This window comes from Zonotrichia albicollis, chromosome 2 (genome assembly GCF_047830755.1).
Source record: "Zonotrichia albicollis isolate bZonAlb1 chromosome 2, bZonAlb1.hap1, whole genome shotgun sequence".
Taxonomy (NCBI): domain Eukaryota; kingdom Metazoa; phylum Chordata; class Aves; order Passeriformes; family Passerellidae; genus Zonotrichia; species Zonotrichia albicollis.
In genome coordinates this window covers 10,520,870-10,539,013 of record NC_133820.1, presented here as the reverse complement: position 1 = coordinate 10,539,013, position 18,144 = coordinate 10,520,870, and the positions used below count along the sequence as shown (strand labels likewise).

Sequence of the window (18,144 nt, the reverse complement as noted above, 5' to 3'; positions counted from 1 at the left end):
ACTCAACATTACAAGAAAAAAAGCCCTAACCAACTGTTTCCATCTCTGTTGGTACTCCCACTCAAAAAATTAGGTGATTTTTTGACTTTTCCCATTCTTCACAGTTATTTTATCCTGACTTGTTTTTTTTCAAGTCCATCAAAATTAGCTTAGGTCAGGCAGGGGGGATTTACAAAAACAACTGTGGCAGTGTTCCTTGTTAGTAGTAATAATGTAAAAATATGTAGTACATAGACAACACTGTAATTTAATAACTTATTAAATAATGATCAGATTTCTTAGCTATACTAGATGATGAAATACATTCACTGGAATGTATTAAATAGATCAACCTCCAGCTAATTTAGTTTTTCTAAACAGTCCTGTACAATATTACAAACATCTGTAACTGTACAAAAGAGAAAAAGGAAAAAAAAGAGGCAGCAGGGACCAAAGGAAATAATTTGGAAATCCTGTGCATATGAAATAGCTCAACAGGGTGTATGTATTCATTTGTAGGCAATTAGGAGAGGTGTCAGGCTTTGAACCTACTCAGACTTTACCACCTGCTTGTATGAACCTGAGCAGATGCCCAGGTCAGCCTGGCATCTCCTACCCCTTAGTTGCTCTCCATGAAGACATGCAAGACTGTTGGCTGCTGTAAATTCTGAATTATTGATTTCTGCTCCCATGTTGGGGGAGCTGGAATGTGGTGGTGCTTCTGCACTCCCTCAAGAACATGGGACTGCACAGGTCCTGAGCAAATTCCAGCAAGTTCAGCATTCCTATTTGTGTATGAGATATCCAGATATTCCAGAGTGGTTTCCAGTCATTAAATATACATTTGGCACTCATACAGTCATTATACTCTTTCTTCTGATGGGAGCAGGGATTTTTTCCCCCTTGTTTTTTCTTGTCATATCAGAGCAAAGGGCTCCCCTTGAAAATTCCCATGCTAAATTCCAGCACTGAAAAGACAAAATTTGGGTTAGAGCTTGTTTGCTGAGCCATAGAAACTTCCTTATTCTTCTAAGCAGCAGGCTGAAATGTGTCAGCACAAGCACACTTGCACTGAAAAGTCTTTGGTCACCTTATGGAGCTTGGAAGTCTTTCTTCCAGCCTCTCCAGACCAACAGGCACTGGTGGAATCTCCCTATTCTAGTTTTCCTTCCCCATCCAGCAAAAACAAAAGTAAATAGGGACTTTAGCCAAAATGTTTAAAATCCCAGGAGAAAAAAAATGTTACATCAACCTTTGTGGGCTTCTGATGCGTGTTAGAGACAAACCAGACCACAGCAGGGTGTGCAGGAGATGAAAGGTGGGCAAGTGGTACACAACTTCTTTTATTTATTCCTTTTTACAGAATTTTACTTATCTAGTGTAGTGCCCCTCTTTCTTCTTTAGAGTGTAACAGATGAAAATACATCTTAAGCCTCACGATTTTCTAATGTAAATGTAGAGTAGGGAAAAGAGATCAGAATAATGAATGGTTCAGAGAAGTGCAGATGTTTAAGCACTGTTATGCTCCTGCTCCCTTTTCTCTGCTATTTTTTGTAATCTCTATTTTAGACATGAGTGTTTCTCACAGGGTTTATTTTTTTGTTGTTGTTTGTTTTTGTTCTAGTCTTTCAATATTATGCTCCACATGTGTTTGAGATTAAAATAGTTATCTGAATTTAATTTAGTACACCTTTCTCATTGTGATGGTCTGCTGTTTCAGAGAGTACAATGGTACTATTAATCATCATAAAGAAAATGCATGAAAACAGCCCAAAATATGTGTCAGGTACTTCAAGGTGATGGATGCACAATAGATAGCCCCATTATTATCACTCAGTAACTTGAAAACTTTTGGTCCTCACATTTTCTCACTTTAAAACATCATTAACTTGTTCATGAGATCCAATACTTTGTGAAAAATGTATTACTCTCCTACTCACTTTTTCCTCATCCTTCATCTGTATTGACAGAGCCAGTTACCTGAAATTTCTTAATGCATTGGAAGTTTACTTTTCAGTGTATGAGTTAGCAAAGAAAACCAAAGCAAATGGTTTTATGGAAAAAAAGTCAATTCCATTGATTTTGGTATGTTAATGAAAAAGCAGAAGGTATGAGTGATTGTAATTAGGGAACTTATGTTGATTAGTCACAGTTTTATTTACTCATTTGTTCTCTTTTGTGAATCAGAAAGACTTAAAGGCTAAAATATCTGTGTCAACTGAATGTAGCTGATATTCTTCTTCTTTTAGGATTGTTACAAAAATTATACAAATCTAGTGACATTGACCAGTGCAGCCTACAGATATTCCTCAATCAGAGCATTGACATGATTAAATCTAACCATTTGGGAAGTAAATTGGTTGCACTTTCCACAACCATCTTCTGCTCTCTGTAGTGATACAGCCAATTCCTGTATCAGAGCTATCATCTGAACAACTGGATGAAAAATCTTAAAAGCTAAAGTCATGCAATATAGATTTTTTGCAAAGGAATAGATTTTAGAAATTGGTGGGGTTTGTTTTTGTTTTGTTTTGTTTTGGTTTTTTTTTTACATTTTGGGAAATAAAACCTTTTTAAGTCTTAATGAAATTGCCTTGAAGGTTCATAGTGTTTCAGAAAAGTGAAATTGCTAAGTGTCTATACAAAAAAGGATTTTTAAAGGCCCAGCTTAAAACATATTTGTCTTCATTCAGGAACCATTAATTCAGAGTTATAGTATGTCTTCAGGTAATTTTTATTTCTCCTAACAGTACATATGTTACTTTCTTTATAACATTTATCTGATGTTAAAAAAGTTCAATCTTAAAAATATTGCAACTCTTACATTTTTCACTTTAAATTTTAATCAGAGAGCATGGGAGAATCAATAGTTACTTAAACTTTGAAAGGTTCTGAAAGCAAATCTGATTATAAGTTAGTGACTTTATGATTTAGTATGTTACTGAATAATCAATAACTGCTATCAGATGTTCCAAATCACTCTTACTAAATATGTTTTGGGAAGTTTGTAATTACACCACAGAAGTTTCAGCCAGGTGTGCTGAACTGAAGAAGACATCATCAATGACACAGAGAATGGACTGAGTGAACCCTCAGCAGGTTTTGCAGATGGCACCAATCTGAGGGGTGTGGGTGACACACCTGAAGGACGGGATGCCATCCAGAGGGACCTGGACAAGCTCAAGAAGTGGCCCATGGGAATCTCATGAGGTTTAACAGACAAAGTCCAAGGTGCTGCTGCACCTGGGTCAGGGCAGCCCCAGCACCAATCCAGGCTGGGGATGAGCAGACCCAGAGCAGCCCTGGGAGAAGGCCCTGGGGGTGCTGTGGGTGAGAGGCTGCCATGGCCTGGCCATTGGGAGCCCAGAGCCCCCCGTGTGCTGGGCTCACCCAGAGCCCCGTGGGCAGCGGGGCAGGGAGGGGATTCTGCCCCCTCTGCTGAGAGCCCACCTGCAGGGCTGCATCCAGCTCTGGGCTCCCAGCACAGCAAGGACAGGCACCTGCTGGAGCCAGCCCAGAGCAAAGGCTGAGAGCACTGGGATTGTTCGGCCTGGAACAGAGAAGGCTTTGGGGTGACCTCATTGCGGCCTTCCGGTACGTGAGGGGAGCCCACAGGAAAGATGGAGAGAGAGTATTTATGAGGGTCTGGAGTGACAGGACATGGGAGAATGATGTTAAAATGACAGACAGTGGGTTTAGGTCAGATATTAGGAAGAAGTTCTTTGCTGTGAGGGTGGTGAGGCACTGGCACAGGAAAAGTTCTGGCTGCCCCACCCCTGGAAGCGTTCAAGACCAGGTTGGATGGGGCTCTGAGCTGCTTGGTCTGGTGTCGCATCCATTGCAGGCCCTTCCAACTCAAATCCTTCTAAGGTTCTGTGATTCCATGATCTCCAGAGGCCCCTTTTCTGATGTCACAAGAATCTCTGCTCCAGCAATGGATTTGCCATCTCAGTTGAGCCATGGCTGCCTCCAGGCTGGCAGATGTCCCAGGTTATCTGTTCAGCCCATGCCTTCTGTGCACAAAGACAGTGTCTGGCAGCTTGGAATGAGGACCAGGAGAGCTCTGGCCCGGTGAGGGCAGCACTGGAAGCCTCTGGTGTGGTATGAACTCTTGTTTTGCTGCTTCTTTATTGCATCTGGATTTAAACAGGCAAAACAATCCTGATACTGCAGGGAGGTCCTCATCAGATAGTATCTGGTTCCACAGATGACCCTCTGAGAGACTTTGTATTCATAATGTCTTTGGTAATGCACTAGCAGAAATGAGGTTAAAAATACAGTCTTTGTAACAGGCAAAGTTAGACATCAGTGATAAATTCAATTATTTTAAATTCACCAGACCAGGTTCTGATTTCACTTCCACAGATATAAACAGGCCTGCTGGTACCATAGACTTTTGCGTATGCAAGGATGTAGGGGGATAGAATATAAGAAAATAAAGATAGTGTAGAGAGTAACCTTACCCCTAAGGAGTTGCAGCTGGGCCAATTATCAAAGATTAGGAACGGGCCTGACTTTAACAGGCCACAGGTGTAAGCAATGAGAAGAAGAGTGCTGTAAAAGAGTGGGGTGGCTGGGTGAGCAGGGAGCTGGAGTCAGTGGCTGCTTTGTGGAGAAGTAGAGTTGGTGCTGTGAGGAGCTGCCCACGAAGAACACCAAGAAGGTGTGGAACTTTTGTGATAGGAGACAACAGTGTGGCGCTCTTGTGATCAGATGACAACACAAAGAAGTTCAGAGTCTTGTCTCAGGGTTGTAAAAATGCATCTACTTTATAATTTGTATTAGAAAAAAATTAGTCTGTCCTTACACTTTCATTAGACATCAGCATTCAAAATATTTATAGGATATTTTGTGGGTTTGGTGATCTTTTATCAGTATTTTGGGGGTTGATTTCCCCCCTTTCTCCCTTTTTCCTTTGCAAACTTTTAATGTACCTGCTAGAACTCCTGTATTATGTTGCCATTTCAGAGAGATCCAGCTGATATGTGAGGCTGGCTGTATTAGCAATGGCCAGAGAAGCCATTTATCCCTTCCTACTATCTATGCCTGATATTTCATAGGTGCTGTGTGGAGAGGGAAACTGTTCTTTCAATATTGTTTAGTGGCCAAATTCTATTTCACCTGCAATGGTAACTTCCACTTTTATGAGGCAAGTGACGATCCCATGATTTGCCAGGAAGCTGGTAATTTTTTTTTTGTTATTTGCTAAAGATTTATGAAGTGTATGCTTGCATAGAATAAATACTTTTAAAATATATAGTTTGTAGAGCAACTTATAAACTAACTCTACTAAAAAGGATACTTCAGTCTACATAGTTGATGTACTCAGTGATTGAAACAAGACAAAAGCCTATAAAATAATACAGGCAATAACAGAAAGAAAGCAAAATACATGAAAGTTGTTGCCACCCACAAATCAAATTCTGCAAAGCCTATGGATTTTAATGAAATGTGCCATTTAGATGGCAACAAATCTCTGGAAATGCAGCTGAAAGCCTCCCAGCTCTTCATGCCAACATTGCTTCAGCAGAAGTCTCATCTAAAACAAACTTTAGACTTTGTTAGAGTCCTTTATGTGACAGATTTATCCATGTTCCCTGATTTCCTGCCAACTGACTGCACCTGGTTCACTCTAAATTAGTTGCTGTTAATTGTCAATAAATGTGTCCTCTTTCCATTTTCTCTTGGCTGTGAAGCTGGTGATTCTCATGGCTATTTGTTGGTTAGAGTTACCCATGCAGGTTTAGAGGAGAGAAAAAAAGAGTAAAATAGAATGTAGTGGTAGCTGTTTTAGTTTTTCCCCCCAATATGTGTTTTAGTGCAGGATATGTGTGAACACAGCTGCATTAAGGTTTAGATGTTATTTGATTCAGCTGACTCTTGGTTGGATGGGCTATAAAGGGTGTGGGGGAGGAGCTGGGCTTTTTTTCTGCTTGTGTAGGGAGAATTGTTTGATTAGAAGGAGTAGGGTGAAGAAAAATTTACAGGTAATTATTTATTTCCCTCTTAGTCAAGTGTATATTTTTTTTCTCTTATAGTGACTTTGGAGGGTGATATAAAAAATAGGTTATTCTCTGTGGAGTTAGAGTAATTAATAATTTTTTTTGTGCCTTTGAGAGGACGTGATTTGGGTATCTCTTGGCTTTCCTTCAGCAGGCCTTGCAACAACAAAAACTTGCTTTAAAAAATTATTTTTTGTTTAATTGTAATTTCTTTTCACCTCCTTACAATTAACTAAAGGAAGGGTGAAAAAAGAGGACTTTTTCCTGCCTTCTGCCCCTCTAGACCTGTTGCACCTGCTGTTCCTGTTGATTTGGCATATTGATGGCTTGCTTCTGTCCTTGGTCATTTTATTCCTGTACTTGAGGGACTGAAGCAGCACTAGTGTAAACCCAGATGCTGTAAAGGTTAATTACAGACTTGCTAGTTAAGCTTTCTTACTGTAATGTACTTCTCTGTTAGAAGAGGTGTTCTTTAATTTAAAAGTGTGTTTGTCTGAGATAAACCTGTTTGCCTGCACCTGTGTGAAAAGTGAGACTCAGGAATCAGAGGGGATTAATGGATTTGAATCTGGGGCTGTTTTCTGCTTCTATAATGAAAACCTCCTGTTGAATTTTCCTTGGGAAATGGAAGCTCTAGTTTGAACTTTCAATTACACATTTGTCAGTTGCTGTTCTTTGCTTCTTTCCCTCCACTAATTATCTCATGGGAGACAAGAAATATGACAGGAATAATATCTTTAAGGCTTAGATTCCCTCCTTCTCCTTGGAGTTTTCTGCTGTTGTGAAGTGTGCAGCTTTCACCCAGCCCCTGCAGCCTATTCTGCGTAACTTTTTCTTTTTGGGATGGTTCGTGTGTTGTGAAGAAAGTGGCTCTTGGATCCAAAATAAAACCTTACAGTTTTTGCTCTTTTGTTCTTAATTGGAATACTATAGATACAATGTCTAGAGCTCCCTCTAGTAAGGTTGCTGTTTTTCTCTGTCTGCTAGTTATGGACATTGCAGCCAAAAAGCTTTGTTAAAAGTTAAATGTTTCCTGGTGAGGTTCTGATATAATCACAGAGTTGTTTGTGTTGGAAGAGACCCTAAAGATCATTTGGTTCCAACATCTCTGTGCCATGGGCAGGGACACTTTCCACCAAACCAGGTTGCTCAGAGCCCCATCCAACCTGGCCTTGGACACTCCCAGGGATGGAGCAGCCACAGCTTTCCTGGGCAACCTGTGCCAGGGTCTCACAAGCCTCAAAGTGAGCAATTTATTCCTGATATCTCATCTCAACCTACTCTCTTACAGTCTGAAGCCATTCCCCCTTGTTCTATCCCTATGTGCCCTTGGAAAAAGCCTTTGGATATATTAATGTTTTCTGAGCTGTAATATTTATATTACAGCTAGCAGGGCTGTAGATAGAAATGCCAGCTTTTTGTGCAACTCTAGCTTTCTGTAGATACAGTCAAAACAAAAATTATCTTGGACATTTTAATTAATTGTAAAGTAGGTAAATAGCTAATTGAATACCATCTGTTTGCTTGGGCTGAGCATCAAGAATGTGTCTGTTAGTTTGAGGAAGGAATATTCATGAAGCAGAACATCTCATTTCCAAGACACTGATTTTACAAAACTGTTTCTTTGACCTTGCTGTGCTAATGTGAGTATATTTCAGGACGTTTATTTGTATTTATTGTTTTACATTTTTGCTTTGGAATTACCATTTTCAGTTGTTTGCTTCTCCTTTCTTGTGGGGGTTAAATAGTCCAAAAAAAGGCAAGGCCAAAACAAACAAAGCTTTTTAACATCCCTTTCTCTCTTCCCTCCCTATGCCTGAGAGGGGACAGAGAGGAGCTGTGTGCACTGGCTGGGTAAGGCACTGCTTTGCTGAAACAACAGCAGCTCTAGGGGACCTCAAACAAGCTCTTCACAAGAAAATCAAGGTGTTTGTGACAATGGGGAGGTTCCTCTGTTACCTTCCACCACCAGTTTTGAAGCAAAAGACAAGTTTTGTTCTGAACAGCTACAGGAGGTGCATGGGCAGATACTTTGGGATCTGGGCACAGGTGGTTAGAGCACTGATTAAATGCAAAAGTGAAAGTCTGAGGGTCACAACAAACAGGAAAAATTACCCCTTCCCTTTAACCAGTCAACCCAAACCCCCTCTTGCAGGAGCTTCCCCTGCCTGCCTTCCCTCCATAGGTGGGGCCAGGTGAGAGAGAGAGAAAATCAAGTGCAGTGTTCTACATGTCTGCTTTTGTAGCCTTCCTTAGGTTCTTATTCTGTAAATAGCGCTGGGGCTTTAAGTTGCAGAAATATTTTTCACTGGAGATTATAGATCAGAATTGAGAATTATGGATTATATTTCAGTTGAACCTTTGTTATAGATGGGGGATGCATCCATGAGTTTGGAAAATAGTTTTTTTTTTTAATAAAAATTACTGCAATGGTAATATTAAAGGTATTGGCTTAATCAATATGTAAATACACCCTTCTGTTAGTTCAGTGTTTTTCCTGGATTTTTTCCCAAGTTGTTTTTATTTTTTAATTATTCTCTTCACAAAAAAAATTTAGAGCTCCTTATAGGAGAAAACACAAGAAGTTTTTACAATACCACCTTTTTAAAAGCTACTTATTGCTGCAAGATTTCCCACCTGTTGGATAAATTTCCCAAACATTCATATAACAATTTCTGTAACAGCTGCCTATGCTTTAGACTAGAAATGAAGTTCTATTTTTTCCAGCCAGTCCTGTGTAATTGGTACAGTTCTGACAAATCAGTATTTGATTAAACAGATCTTCTGAAGGAGCAGATCTGAGTCAGAGTGCTATAAGAGGAGGTGTGCTGTGGAATAATAAATAGGTGAATGATGCCCTGAGAAGCTGTGGCTGCCCAATCCCTGGAAGTGTTCAAGGCCAGGCTGGATGGAGCTCTGAGCACCCTGGGATAGTGAGAAATGTCCCTGCTCATGGCAAGGGGTCAGAAAAGAAATGAGCTTTAAAACTGCTTCCAACCCAAAAAATTGTAAATTATGAAAAATGTGGTGACTGGAAGATATAGTTGGTTCCTAAAAGCCCAAAATGAGAAGCAACTGCTGACACATCTCAATGTTTTAAAATTGCAAATTAAAAAAATCAAATTTTAAATTAATTGAGGGGCTTCGTCTCTGGAAATTTTATTCTGTACAATAAGACTTCTAAGACACTCAGTGAAGTGCTGCTTGTCCAGGTCTTTTAAGCCTGGTTGTATCTCATTTTGGGTTGTTTTTGTGAAGCTCAGGCTTTCTATATGAAAGGGAAATTCAAGCATTTTCAAAGCAGCTTATTTTGATTTTCTAGTGGCCTATGAGGTGACAGTCTTGAGCAAACAGTCAGGGAGGTTCTGAATGAAAAAGCTTTTTTGCCAGTGAGTATTTATTAAAGTAGAGTTATAGATGTGTACTGAGGAAATTTATGGGAGCTTTTTGCTTTGCTTCACCCAAAGCTATATTTCCCAAGAGTTCTAACTAAAGCATTCAATAATATTTCTTTGTGTAGCATCCAATAATGCAATGGCTGGAAGACAAGGAAGTGGCAGAGTAGCAGGGAAGATGCACTGGATATTGGCAGTAATTCCCATTCTGTGGGGTCACCAGATCAGTGGACAAGGGCAAGGTAAGTGAAGATCTTTTACTGCAGTTTGCTATTGGCATGGCACTGGTTAGAGAAAAAGGCTGTGTGATCAAGGGATGAACTTCTGTGAAGAGCTGACAAGAAATAGGGATATAAAAATCAGAAGGACTTCAGTTGAAAAGTCTAATTCTGTTTGGAAAATGATGTCTTGATGCCTTCAGGGATTATCCAGAATCTGTTTTCATGTGCTCAGTGATTGAAGTGTGCCTTGAAATGCATCTTCCCTTTGTATGTGTTGTTGGCTCTCAAGGTGTGCAGAAGTAGCTGTTTAAGAGATTATAGACATGGATACTTTGTGTTGTTTGGCTGTGATATCTGCAATATTCAGAAAGGCTTTTGTGGCCATGCTATAAATACTTTCCTTTTTTTCCCCTGTCTCACTCACTGATGGTGGTGCATAATAACAGCTGTGGGGAAGCAGACAGGCAAAAGAAAATGTCTTAGTAGGTTTTCAGTTCTGAAAAATGAAGCATTATTGCATATTTCTGATCTGAGAGCTGCTAAAAAGAGAGGAAAAACCAGGCTATTGTACTTTTTAATATACATTTAGAATAAAAGATGTTTGTGTGTTTTGTCAAACTGGGAAAGGGGAAAAAATGTCATTTTGAGGTGCTGAAATTAAAGAGAAGTGGATAGGCATTCCTTTTTGAGGAATTCCTTCATCAGGCCTTCAGGACATACATGTTACAGGCAGGCTGAGATTTCCACATCCTTAATTTACTCCTCAAGTGTGGAAAATGCTAAATGTTTTTTGCTAGAGCCTCTCTGTTCTCTATTACTCCAGTCTCTGACTACAAGCATGGGGCTGGTCAGTGTGTGATTCATTTCCAGAGGCATTTTTGAGTTGCAGAAAGAGTTCTTGGCTGTTGGATGGATAATGGTGTTCATTCGTTCTTGGTGCAGTTTTAGAGGTTGGAATTGGATGGCAACTGTGCACTGCAGTTCTGCTGGAAACTTCTGTGGCATTTCTGTGTGTTGCCTCCACAGATCCTAAAAGCCAACCTGTGTAGGACTTTAGGAGGAAAGTGTCATGAGTGTTTTGCAGGTAGCAGCCAGCTTTTCTGTGATATAAATTGTGTTTGTACAAGAAGGGGTGTTGCTTTTCTCAAGTGTCCATTTTGACATTGTAGTCACTGAACTGGAAAACCAGATATATTTGAGGACTGGCTATTTTGTGGTATTGTGCTAAAATGTGATGGAAATGGTAAATTTTTCAGTTTTATGAAATCCTGGTTAATGGCATTGGAAAGAAACACAGCTACAACATCTTGAAAGAGTTTGTTTTCCAAGTGGGTGATGTGAGGGCACCTGGGCTGTGACATATTCTTTATGTGGTTCTAAACCCTCTGTGATAACAAGTCTTGATCTGTGAGCTGACCTTTAGTCATGTAGTTCCATGTGTTTCTGTTTTCTAATAATTATTGAATTGTAACTACCTAATAACTACCAAATTGTAGAAAAATGAAACTACTATGACAAAACAGTCTAGAATGCAAAATGTCTTCCTAAAATTAGGAAAAGGATTATGGACCATGATCATGTTATTTTGCTTTGATTTTAAATAACTTTAAGTTGTAATGCAGCTTTTGAATATTAAGTACCTCTAAGTAAGTCTAGTATAAAAAAAAGTGTTTTAGTGTGTTTTAGTCTTTGTAGACTTTGTACTCTGGTAGAAGTGTAGTGTAGACTTTTGAGCATGCATGTACAGCAACTGCTGTGCATTGCTTGAACCCTCACTTGAGAAATGTGAACTTTTAATGGCAATGGAGTAGTAAATTATAAACAAGGAACACATTTTTTGGTATAATTACATGCACAGGGTATTTAAAAATTGCAAAACCTGGGTTTCTGGACATATCTGTAATTTTGATTTCTGTTAACACTTTATTTTTCTAAAGTAAAAAGTAAAGCCCTTTGGGCATGCTTTGCAGGAGCCTGAGAAATATAATTTCTGATTAACTTGAGTAACATTCATATTAATTACAAATTTTTGTTATTTGGAGACTATCAGGACAATAAAATTTAGAAATAATGATTCTGTATCTGGGCATAGAACCAAAAGTGTTTAAAAGCCATATGGCTGCATTTAAAGAAAACAGCTTCTGAGTCACATAACTTCAGTGTGAGTGGGTTGCTATGGAAGTTAGAAAGAAATCAACATTTGTTCCACTTCCATTTCCAATCAGAATAGTAAACTTAAATTGAAAATCCTTTGTTTTCCAACAGCTCTTTCTATCTGTCTCTTTTTACACATTAACCCATCCCAAGAATTATCTGGTTTTTGAAGTCCATGGGGCTGCATCTTCCTCTATTCATGTGTAGCTTAGGACTAAACACTTCAGTCCATTCAGTGCAAGTGTCCAGTAGAGACTGGAGTAAGGATGAAACTGTTTTAATTTATTTTCCACTCTACCACAACAGACATATGTGTAGTTTTTAGTGTTTTGCATCCATTCTGCTTTTCTCACATACCTGAATATTGCAGGTTTACTCCTCAGTCTTCAGAGGAGTAAATGTGTTTTGGCCTGTATTTTGTATACATAAGTAAATTGAGAAGAATACTTCTCTCTAACATTGAGCCCTGAGTAATTTGAAGAGTATTTTGAAACAGACTTGTTTTTCTTGGTAAACTTAGAAATCCTATATCTGGAAGTCTGAAGTTACTTGAACAATAAGCAGGCAATTACTGTTCAGTGATACCCACAAATAGTGTTAGTATTGATATTTAAGACAGAAGATGAACAAGGAGTCCTGGAATCTAATAATGTTCAGACTTGTAAAAGAAGGGAATGTTGCTTAATACCTGGAATTTCACTGCTGTGGAGATGAAGCAGGTGCTCTCTTTGAAGCTCTAGAGATGCTGGATAAAACAGTGTCTGCTCTCTGAAGTACACAGCAGCAGTGCTGCTGTTCTTGGATGTGTCCTTCCTGCCCAAGATGTGCCTTTTTCAAATCCTTTTTTTTACAGAGCTGTCAGGGTGCAGTGTTGACAGGTCGTTTTATTTAATGATCAAGCACAAAGGCTCTGCAATGTGCCACAGCCAAGAGGCTTCAGAGCTCAAACAATGTGCTAGAAAGCAGTGGGTGTTGCTGGCTGGCCAGGCTCTGACCCCCCTGCCTACAGGAACTTGATTGTTTTTTCCCCCAACACAAGCCTAAAGGGGGAAAAGCACTTTAACTTTTGAATTGAAATAGTGTTGTGTGTAAGTATGTAATGCTTTTGGTTTCTTTTTTGCATTTTGGGACTTTAACTGATGATAAAGCAGGCAGCAGCATTATGGCTAACTTGGAATATACAGGAGTAAATATCAATGTGCCTTCAGAAACAGAGAAAAGTGAGTTTTTGCTAGACTTCAGTCATAAGGTGAGTGCTTATAGCTGAGGACAAGCATTCAAACTGCCTCAATTTCACCTTCTTTTGTCTGTGCGGCTGACAAAGCCCAAATGTTCCTCAAAACATACTCCAAAAAACAACAAAGTCTTCACTCAGTCCTGAGATTACTGTGGTTTGTAAACAGTAGGAAGGAAGGCAGATTGAGGATACCTTATATTTCTTCCCAAACCCATCCTTAGTGATGTGTTTTGACTATGAAGACTGAGCTGTGGTGTCTATTTCCATCCACTGCACTTTGCTGTGGGCTAGAGCAGCTGTGTGTCAGTGCCTTTCTCTAGCTCAGCTGTCTCTCTGACAAGGAAAATTATTTTGTATATATGGAGTGTATGTGTGTACATACATACACTTATGTACAGTTTTATGGTACTAAATGGCTGGCAGTGATTTTGACTTTAAAAAATGTAAAACTCTGAGAAATAACTGTGTGTAGAAATCAAGAGTCTTGATTCCCAATTTCACAGCTCAGCTAATCCTGAAATGGTACATGGGTGCTGTGGTGCCATAATTTGCATTCAGCATTGCCAAATCTACCAAGTGCATGTGTGTAGCCTGGCGTGGGACCACCTGTGGGAAGAGGAGCAGCCCAATGGTGACATGGAGTAGGATCCAGGTGGCACTGCTGCCTCAGGGGTGCTGCCCACGCCAGCCTTGTGCACATCCAGCTCCCAGGTCACCCAGGCCATCCAGAGCCTGTTGAGATCTGTTCTGGGTGTCTGATGTCAGTTGACTTGCAGGTTTTTGGTATTATTATAACTTCTGCTAGCTGAAAATCAGTCCTCTTGCATCAGTCTTTCAAACTCACCTTTGTATAAATGAATGTGCAAAGCTGCAGGTAATGTATTAATTGCAAGACCTGTGCTTGGTTCCAAATCTAGATTAAACCCAGGTGACAAGTTTAAGCAGTCTTTGCTTGTGCACTACCACCTGTTATAAATTCAGATGATACAGTAATAATTTTATAGGGCAACGAAAGTTCTCAAGGCTTTGGTTGTTGTTGTGTTACTCCTTCTGTTATTCCTTCTGTCTTGGTGCTTCCTCACTGTGGAATTCTAGTGGATATTTGAGTTAAGTGATAAAGAAGATAAGTAATCATGGGGCTAGACCTGTGTTTGTATCCTCACTGTTTGTAGGTGTGTGAAGGCACTTAGAGACATTTGAGTGAGTTTTTGGAAACAACAAACCCAAAACATTTGGTTTTGAGGCCAAGGTGTACTGTGCTGGAAATGTGTGTGAATGATGCATCTAAAACTCATGTTCTCACTGCTGTCTCTGTAAATTGGATGCTGTAGGTGGAAAGGTGGTTTGTATATACACCTATTCATGAAAAAGATAAAAATTAAACTGCAAAGTCTTGTTTTTGGTTTAGCAGCCTGTATTGAAACTTCAGTGAAAGAATCATCAGCCTTAATGCAAAGTGATGGCTGCTTCTTTCATGATCATGTTTCCAAATACATTTGAAAGCACAATATCAGCATGTACCTTTACCCTATCAAAGTACCAGTAGTTTTTTTATAGCAATTGAACAAGATTTAGTACTTAACCTTTCTCTCTTGCGCATTATGCAGCTTTGCTAATGGATAGCAACACTTGTATTTTGAAGAGAGGATCTGTTTTGTTTTTAATGGAATGGTTAATAATAGCCACTTTAAAATTGGCAAGTAGCTTTAAAAAAAGGGGAAAAAAGGGCTGTTAACCAATAATATATTACATTTTTAAAAAAGAGATCTTAATTTGTTGAGGCAGCACCTTTTGCAGACATTCTTGATGGAAAAGAAATTAGGAGAGTCCTTAAGGTATTCTCACTTCAGGTACTGGCTAATGGAAAGGTGAAATCTGAAAAAAGGCAGCTGCACATCCCACCTTGTAATGCAGCTGAGCTTCTGCATGAGCTGTGGAATTTCAATTTGATCACAAAGCATTTTTTGCTTTCAATCAATTATATTTCCATTTGTCATAAATCCTTTTTCCAGGCAAAGACACTGCACAGTTAATGCAACCTACAAATACTGTGTTTTTTCTTTAGAATTCATCTTCATAGAATTTGACAAAAAGTACAAGTTATTAAGCATGCAGACATTGCTCTTTGTGGCCAATAATAAGAACACACTTCATGTCTTGCCTATTTCAGATAGATCCAAGGTAACTCAAACAGCAAACAATTAAATATAAGACATCATCATTATCGAGTCTACTACAATGTAATTTTCAAATCATGCAACAAAAGGTAAAACTATTTTTAGCTTTTGAGGATATAACTTGAGCAGAATAGCCATTACTAATGAGGAAGTAGAAAATTTGTGGTGAGAGTGCTAGGTAGTTGAGGAAAAAAGGGTTCTTATTACTGAAGTGACAAAAACTCATGAAGTTTTTGTATAAAGTGATAAAGCAATAAAAAGAGCTTGAGAATTCTCATCCAAAATGTGAACTCTCTAAGAATAAATGTAGGTTTTCCTCATAATAATCTGCATGAACTTGCACAAGATTTGCAAGACTCTCTTGTGACCTGAAAAGTATTTCTTTTCTGTGGACTGTGTTTTCTGTTGCTGTTTTCCTCCAGGATTGTTAGTCTGCACCTGAGGTGAAAAACCAGGTTTTGCTGAAAAGGTTCTATGGGGAGCAGGAAAATAATTGCTCCATACTGGGGAGCAATGCATAGGAAATTAGAGCTGGCTCAGGAGGTGAATGCAATACCTAATAAAAAAAGGCCTCCTGTTCCATGCAAAAAGAGCACAAGTAACACTGCTAGCCTTCAGTTTTCATAGCTTAAGCAACCAAAAATCAGTGAAAAGGATGAGAGCGGGTACTGTGTAGTTTTGCCTTCCTAGTAGAACTTTTGTTGCAAAATTTGTTATATTTTTATTACATGAAAAATTAAGAGACACTGAAACAATGTTAAATGCTTGAATTAATGGCCTAATGCTACTCAAGATGTAGGATTTTTTTTCTAACATCGTGCTGTTTATTGGGCCATAAATAGATATATAGGAAGAATGTTTTTGAGATGAGGTGCATGCTTTATGTGATTCTGTTTTAAGTAGAAGATTCAGCATTTGCAATTTGCAACAGGTTAAATTCTCAACAAACTTTCCAGGAAGATTTAGCATTGAATAATGAGAACTTTCTAATGAATGTGTGTGTAATTGAGAACTTAAGATGTCATCACCTGGAAACAAGTTTGGATGATGCAGACAATTGGTGGTGCTGCTGTGGCAAGGTGTTGTTGTTTTGTTCCAGGTGGTTTAGGACTCCCTTCCCATTGTGTAGGAATTAATCATTTTCCTGGCACTAACCTGAAACCCAATGTTTATTTTCCTTGCCAAAAAGCAAACTTGCTGATTAGATGACAGGATATGAATAAAACCACCACTTCATACAATTTAAAAAGTTTCATTTTATATAATTTAAAGTCTTTCATTTTGGAAAATATGGTGTTCTTGATGTTTTAACAGAATGTATGAGGCTTCAAAAATGTTCTTGGCAGTCATTGTGGTAGTAGGCTTCATGAAATAAAAATTGGCAGTAATGAGAATGATACAATGCATGTAATATAAAACACTTTATCCTGGAACGTGTACAAGTACTAAGTGTCCTAATGTATATTTATTGAGATAGAGCTTGAAGCTTTATTTATGTTGGATTTTAAATGAAAGTATTTCAGTATTGAGTTGTCTTTGTTAATTTATTTTATCCACTTCTTTGTAAAAATTACCATAACCATGAACTATCAGAGCTTGGTGACTTGAACTTAACCATTAAAAGGATATTGCAGGAAACTCATAGTTCAAACAGGTTTTTTTTTTTTGGTATCTTGGGCTGAAATATATTTTCTTTTAATCAAGGTTTCTTTTACAGTTCAGTCTTTGTTTGGGCTTCATCTCTTTGAAAAACAAAATTAAAAAGACAAAACAGACAAACCCAACAGCAAAGCCATTTTAGCCTTTCTAAAATCAGATCCCTCTATGAATAAGTGCTGTGAAAGCTTTATTGGATGAGGATGCCAAGTCTGGGTTCCAGCATTAATAGTTATTTTCCTATTAATTCAGCCTTTTCTCATCCTTCAGCTCCAGTGTCATATTTGGGAACAGATACTTATTTTTGTCCTGCTGCCACTTGCTGTTCTGTGTTTAGATCCTCACTTCTTCAGGAGAAATAAATCACCATAAAGGTTTTGGAATGGCAAATCTTAATTGGAAGAAAGGCAGTAAAAGTCCTCTCAGGTTGGCTTTACTATTGGGACACCAATTCTCAACTTCCAAAAGAAAAAAAAAAAAAAAAAAAAAATCTGTGGAAAACTGTCAAGATGTGCCAGAACAAGTGATGGTCAGCTACTGAATCCTGTGAGGACAGAGAAAGGGGCAGGGGGAGGTGGCATCCTTGGCATGCAGAGTGAAACAAAGATAAAAGGTCATCAATAACTCTTCTAGCTCTGCTCTGGAGGAACTTGGGAGCACCCCAAGATCATTTACCTGCAGATCTGTAGGAATATAAAGGCACAGTGTCCTACGCAGTGCCTTGCATGTGAATCACTTAATTGCAATTTGTGCCTACAACTAAGGAGGCCATTTCAATGCTCACTCTGGAAGTGAATTATCTGGGGGTCTTAAATCTCTCTGTACCTCAACACCAATTCTGGAATCCATCCAGTGAGGGCTGTCTAAGAAATATTTTTTAAAAAAAGAAAATTGTTTGGTTTCTCTTATTGGGTGACGTTTTATTAAAGTGAGGAACTTCTCATTAACACTCAGTTCATGCAAAGTGATCTTCAAAGAATTATCTCATGTTTTAGATGAAAGTGTTCAGTGACTTGCAATTTCAGAACAGTTTTCCATTCACAGTTTAAAAATTGCTAGCAAATGCACAATTAATTACATAACAATTTAACTTTGACAGCTCATTTCTGGATCAGATAAAATAAGTCACAGCTTTTTCATCTTGCTAAATGATGTTTCATTGCTTGGTGACTATGCTTCATAGTTGTAGGGTCATATGATTAAAAATACATGGGGAAGAATGTTGTTTCCATTATTCTAATAGGTAGTAGAAAATTCAGATTATTTCTTAGCTGTTTACACCTGTCTAAATGTGAAAATGAATATTTTTAATTTTCTCAGTCC

At 38.6% G+C, this 18,144-nt stretch overlaps 1 protein-coding gene across 1 annotated transcript in view; it reads left to right on the top strand.

Moving 5' to 3' along the window:
• Window positions 1-18,144, top strand: part of ROBO2 (roundabout guidance receptor 2) — a 1,042,455-nt gene that overhangs the window by 15,615 nt on the left and 1,008,696 nt on the right. The window contains exon 3 of the mRNA XM_074532752.1: window positions 9,502-9,618. Coding sequence (XP_074388853.1) covers window positions 9,516-9,618 — 103 coding nt within the window. The 5' untranslated portion in view covers window positions 9,502-9,515. The remainder of the gene's footprint in view (window positions 1-9,501; window positions 9,619-18,144) is intronic.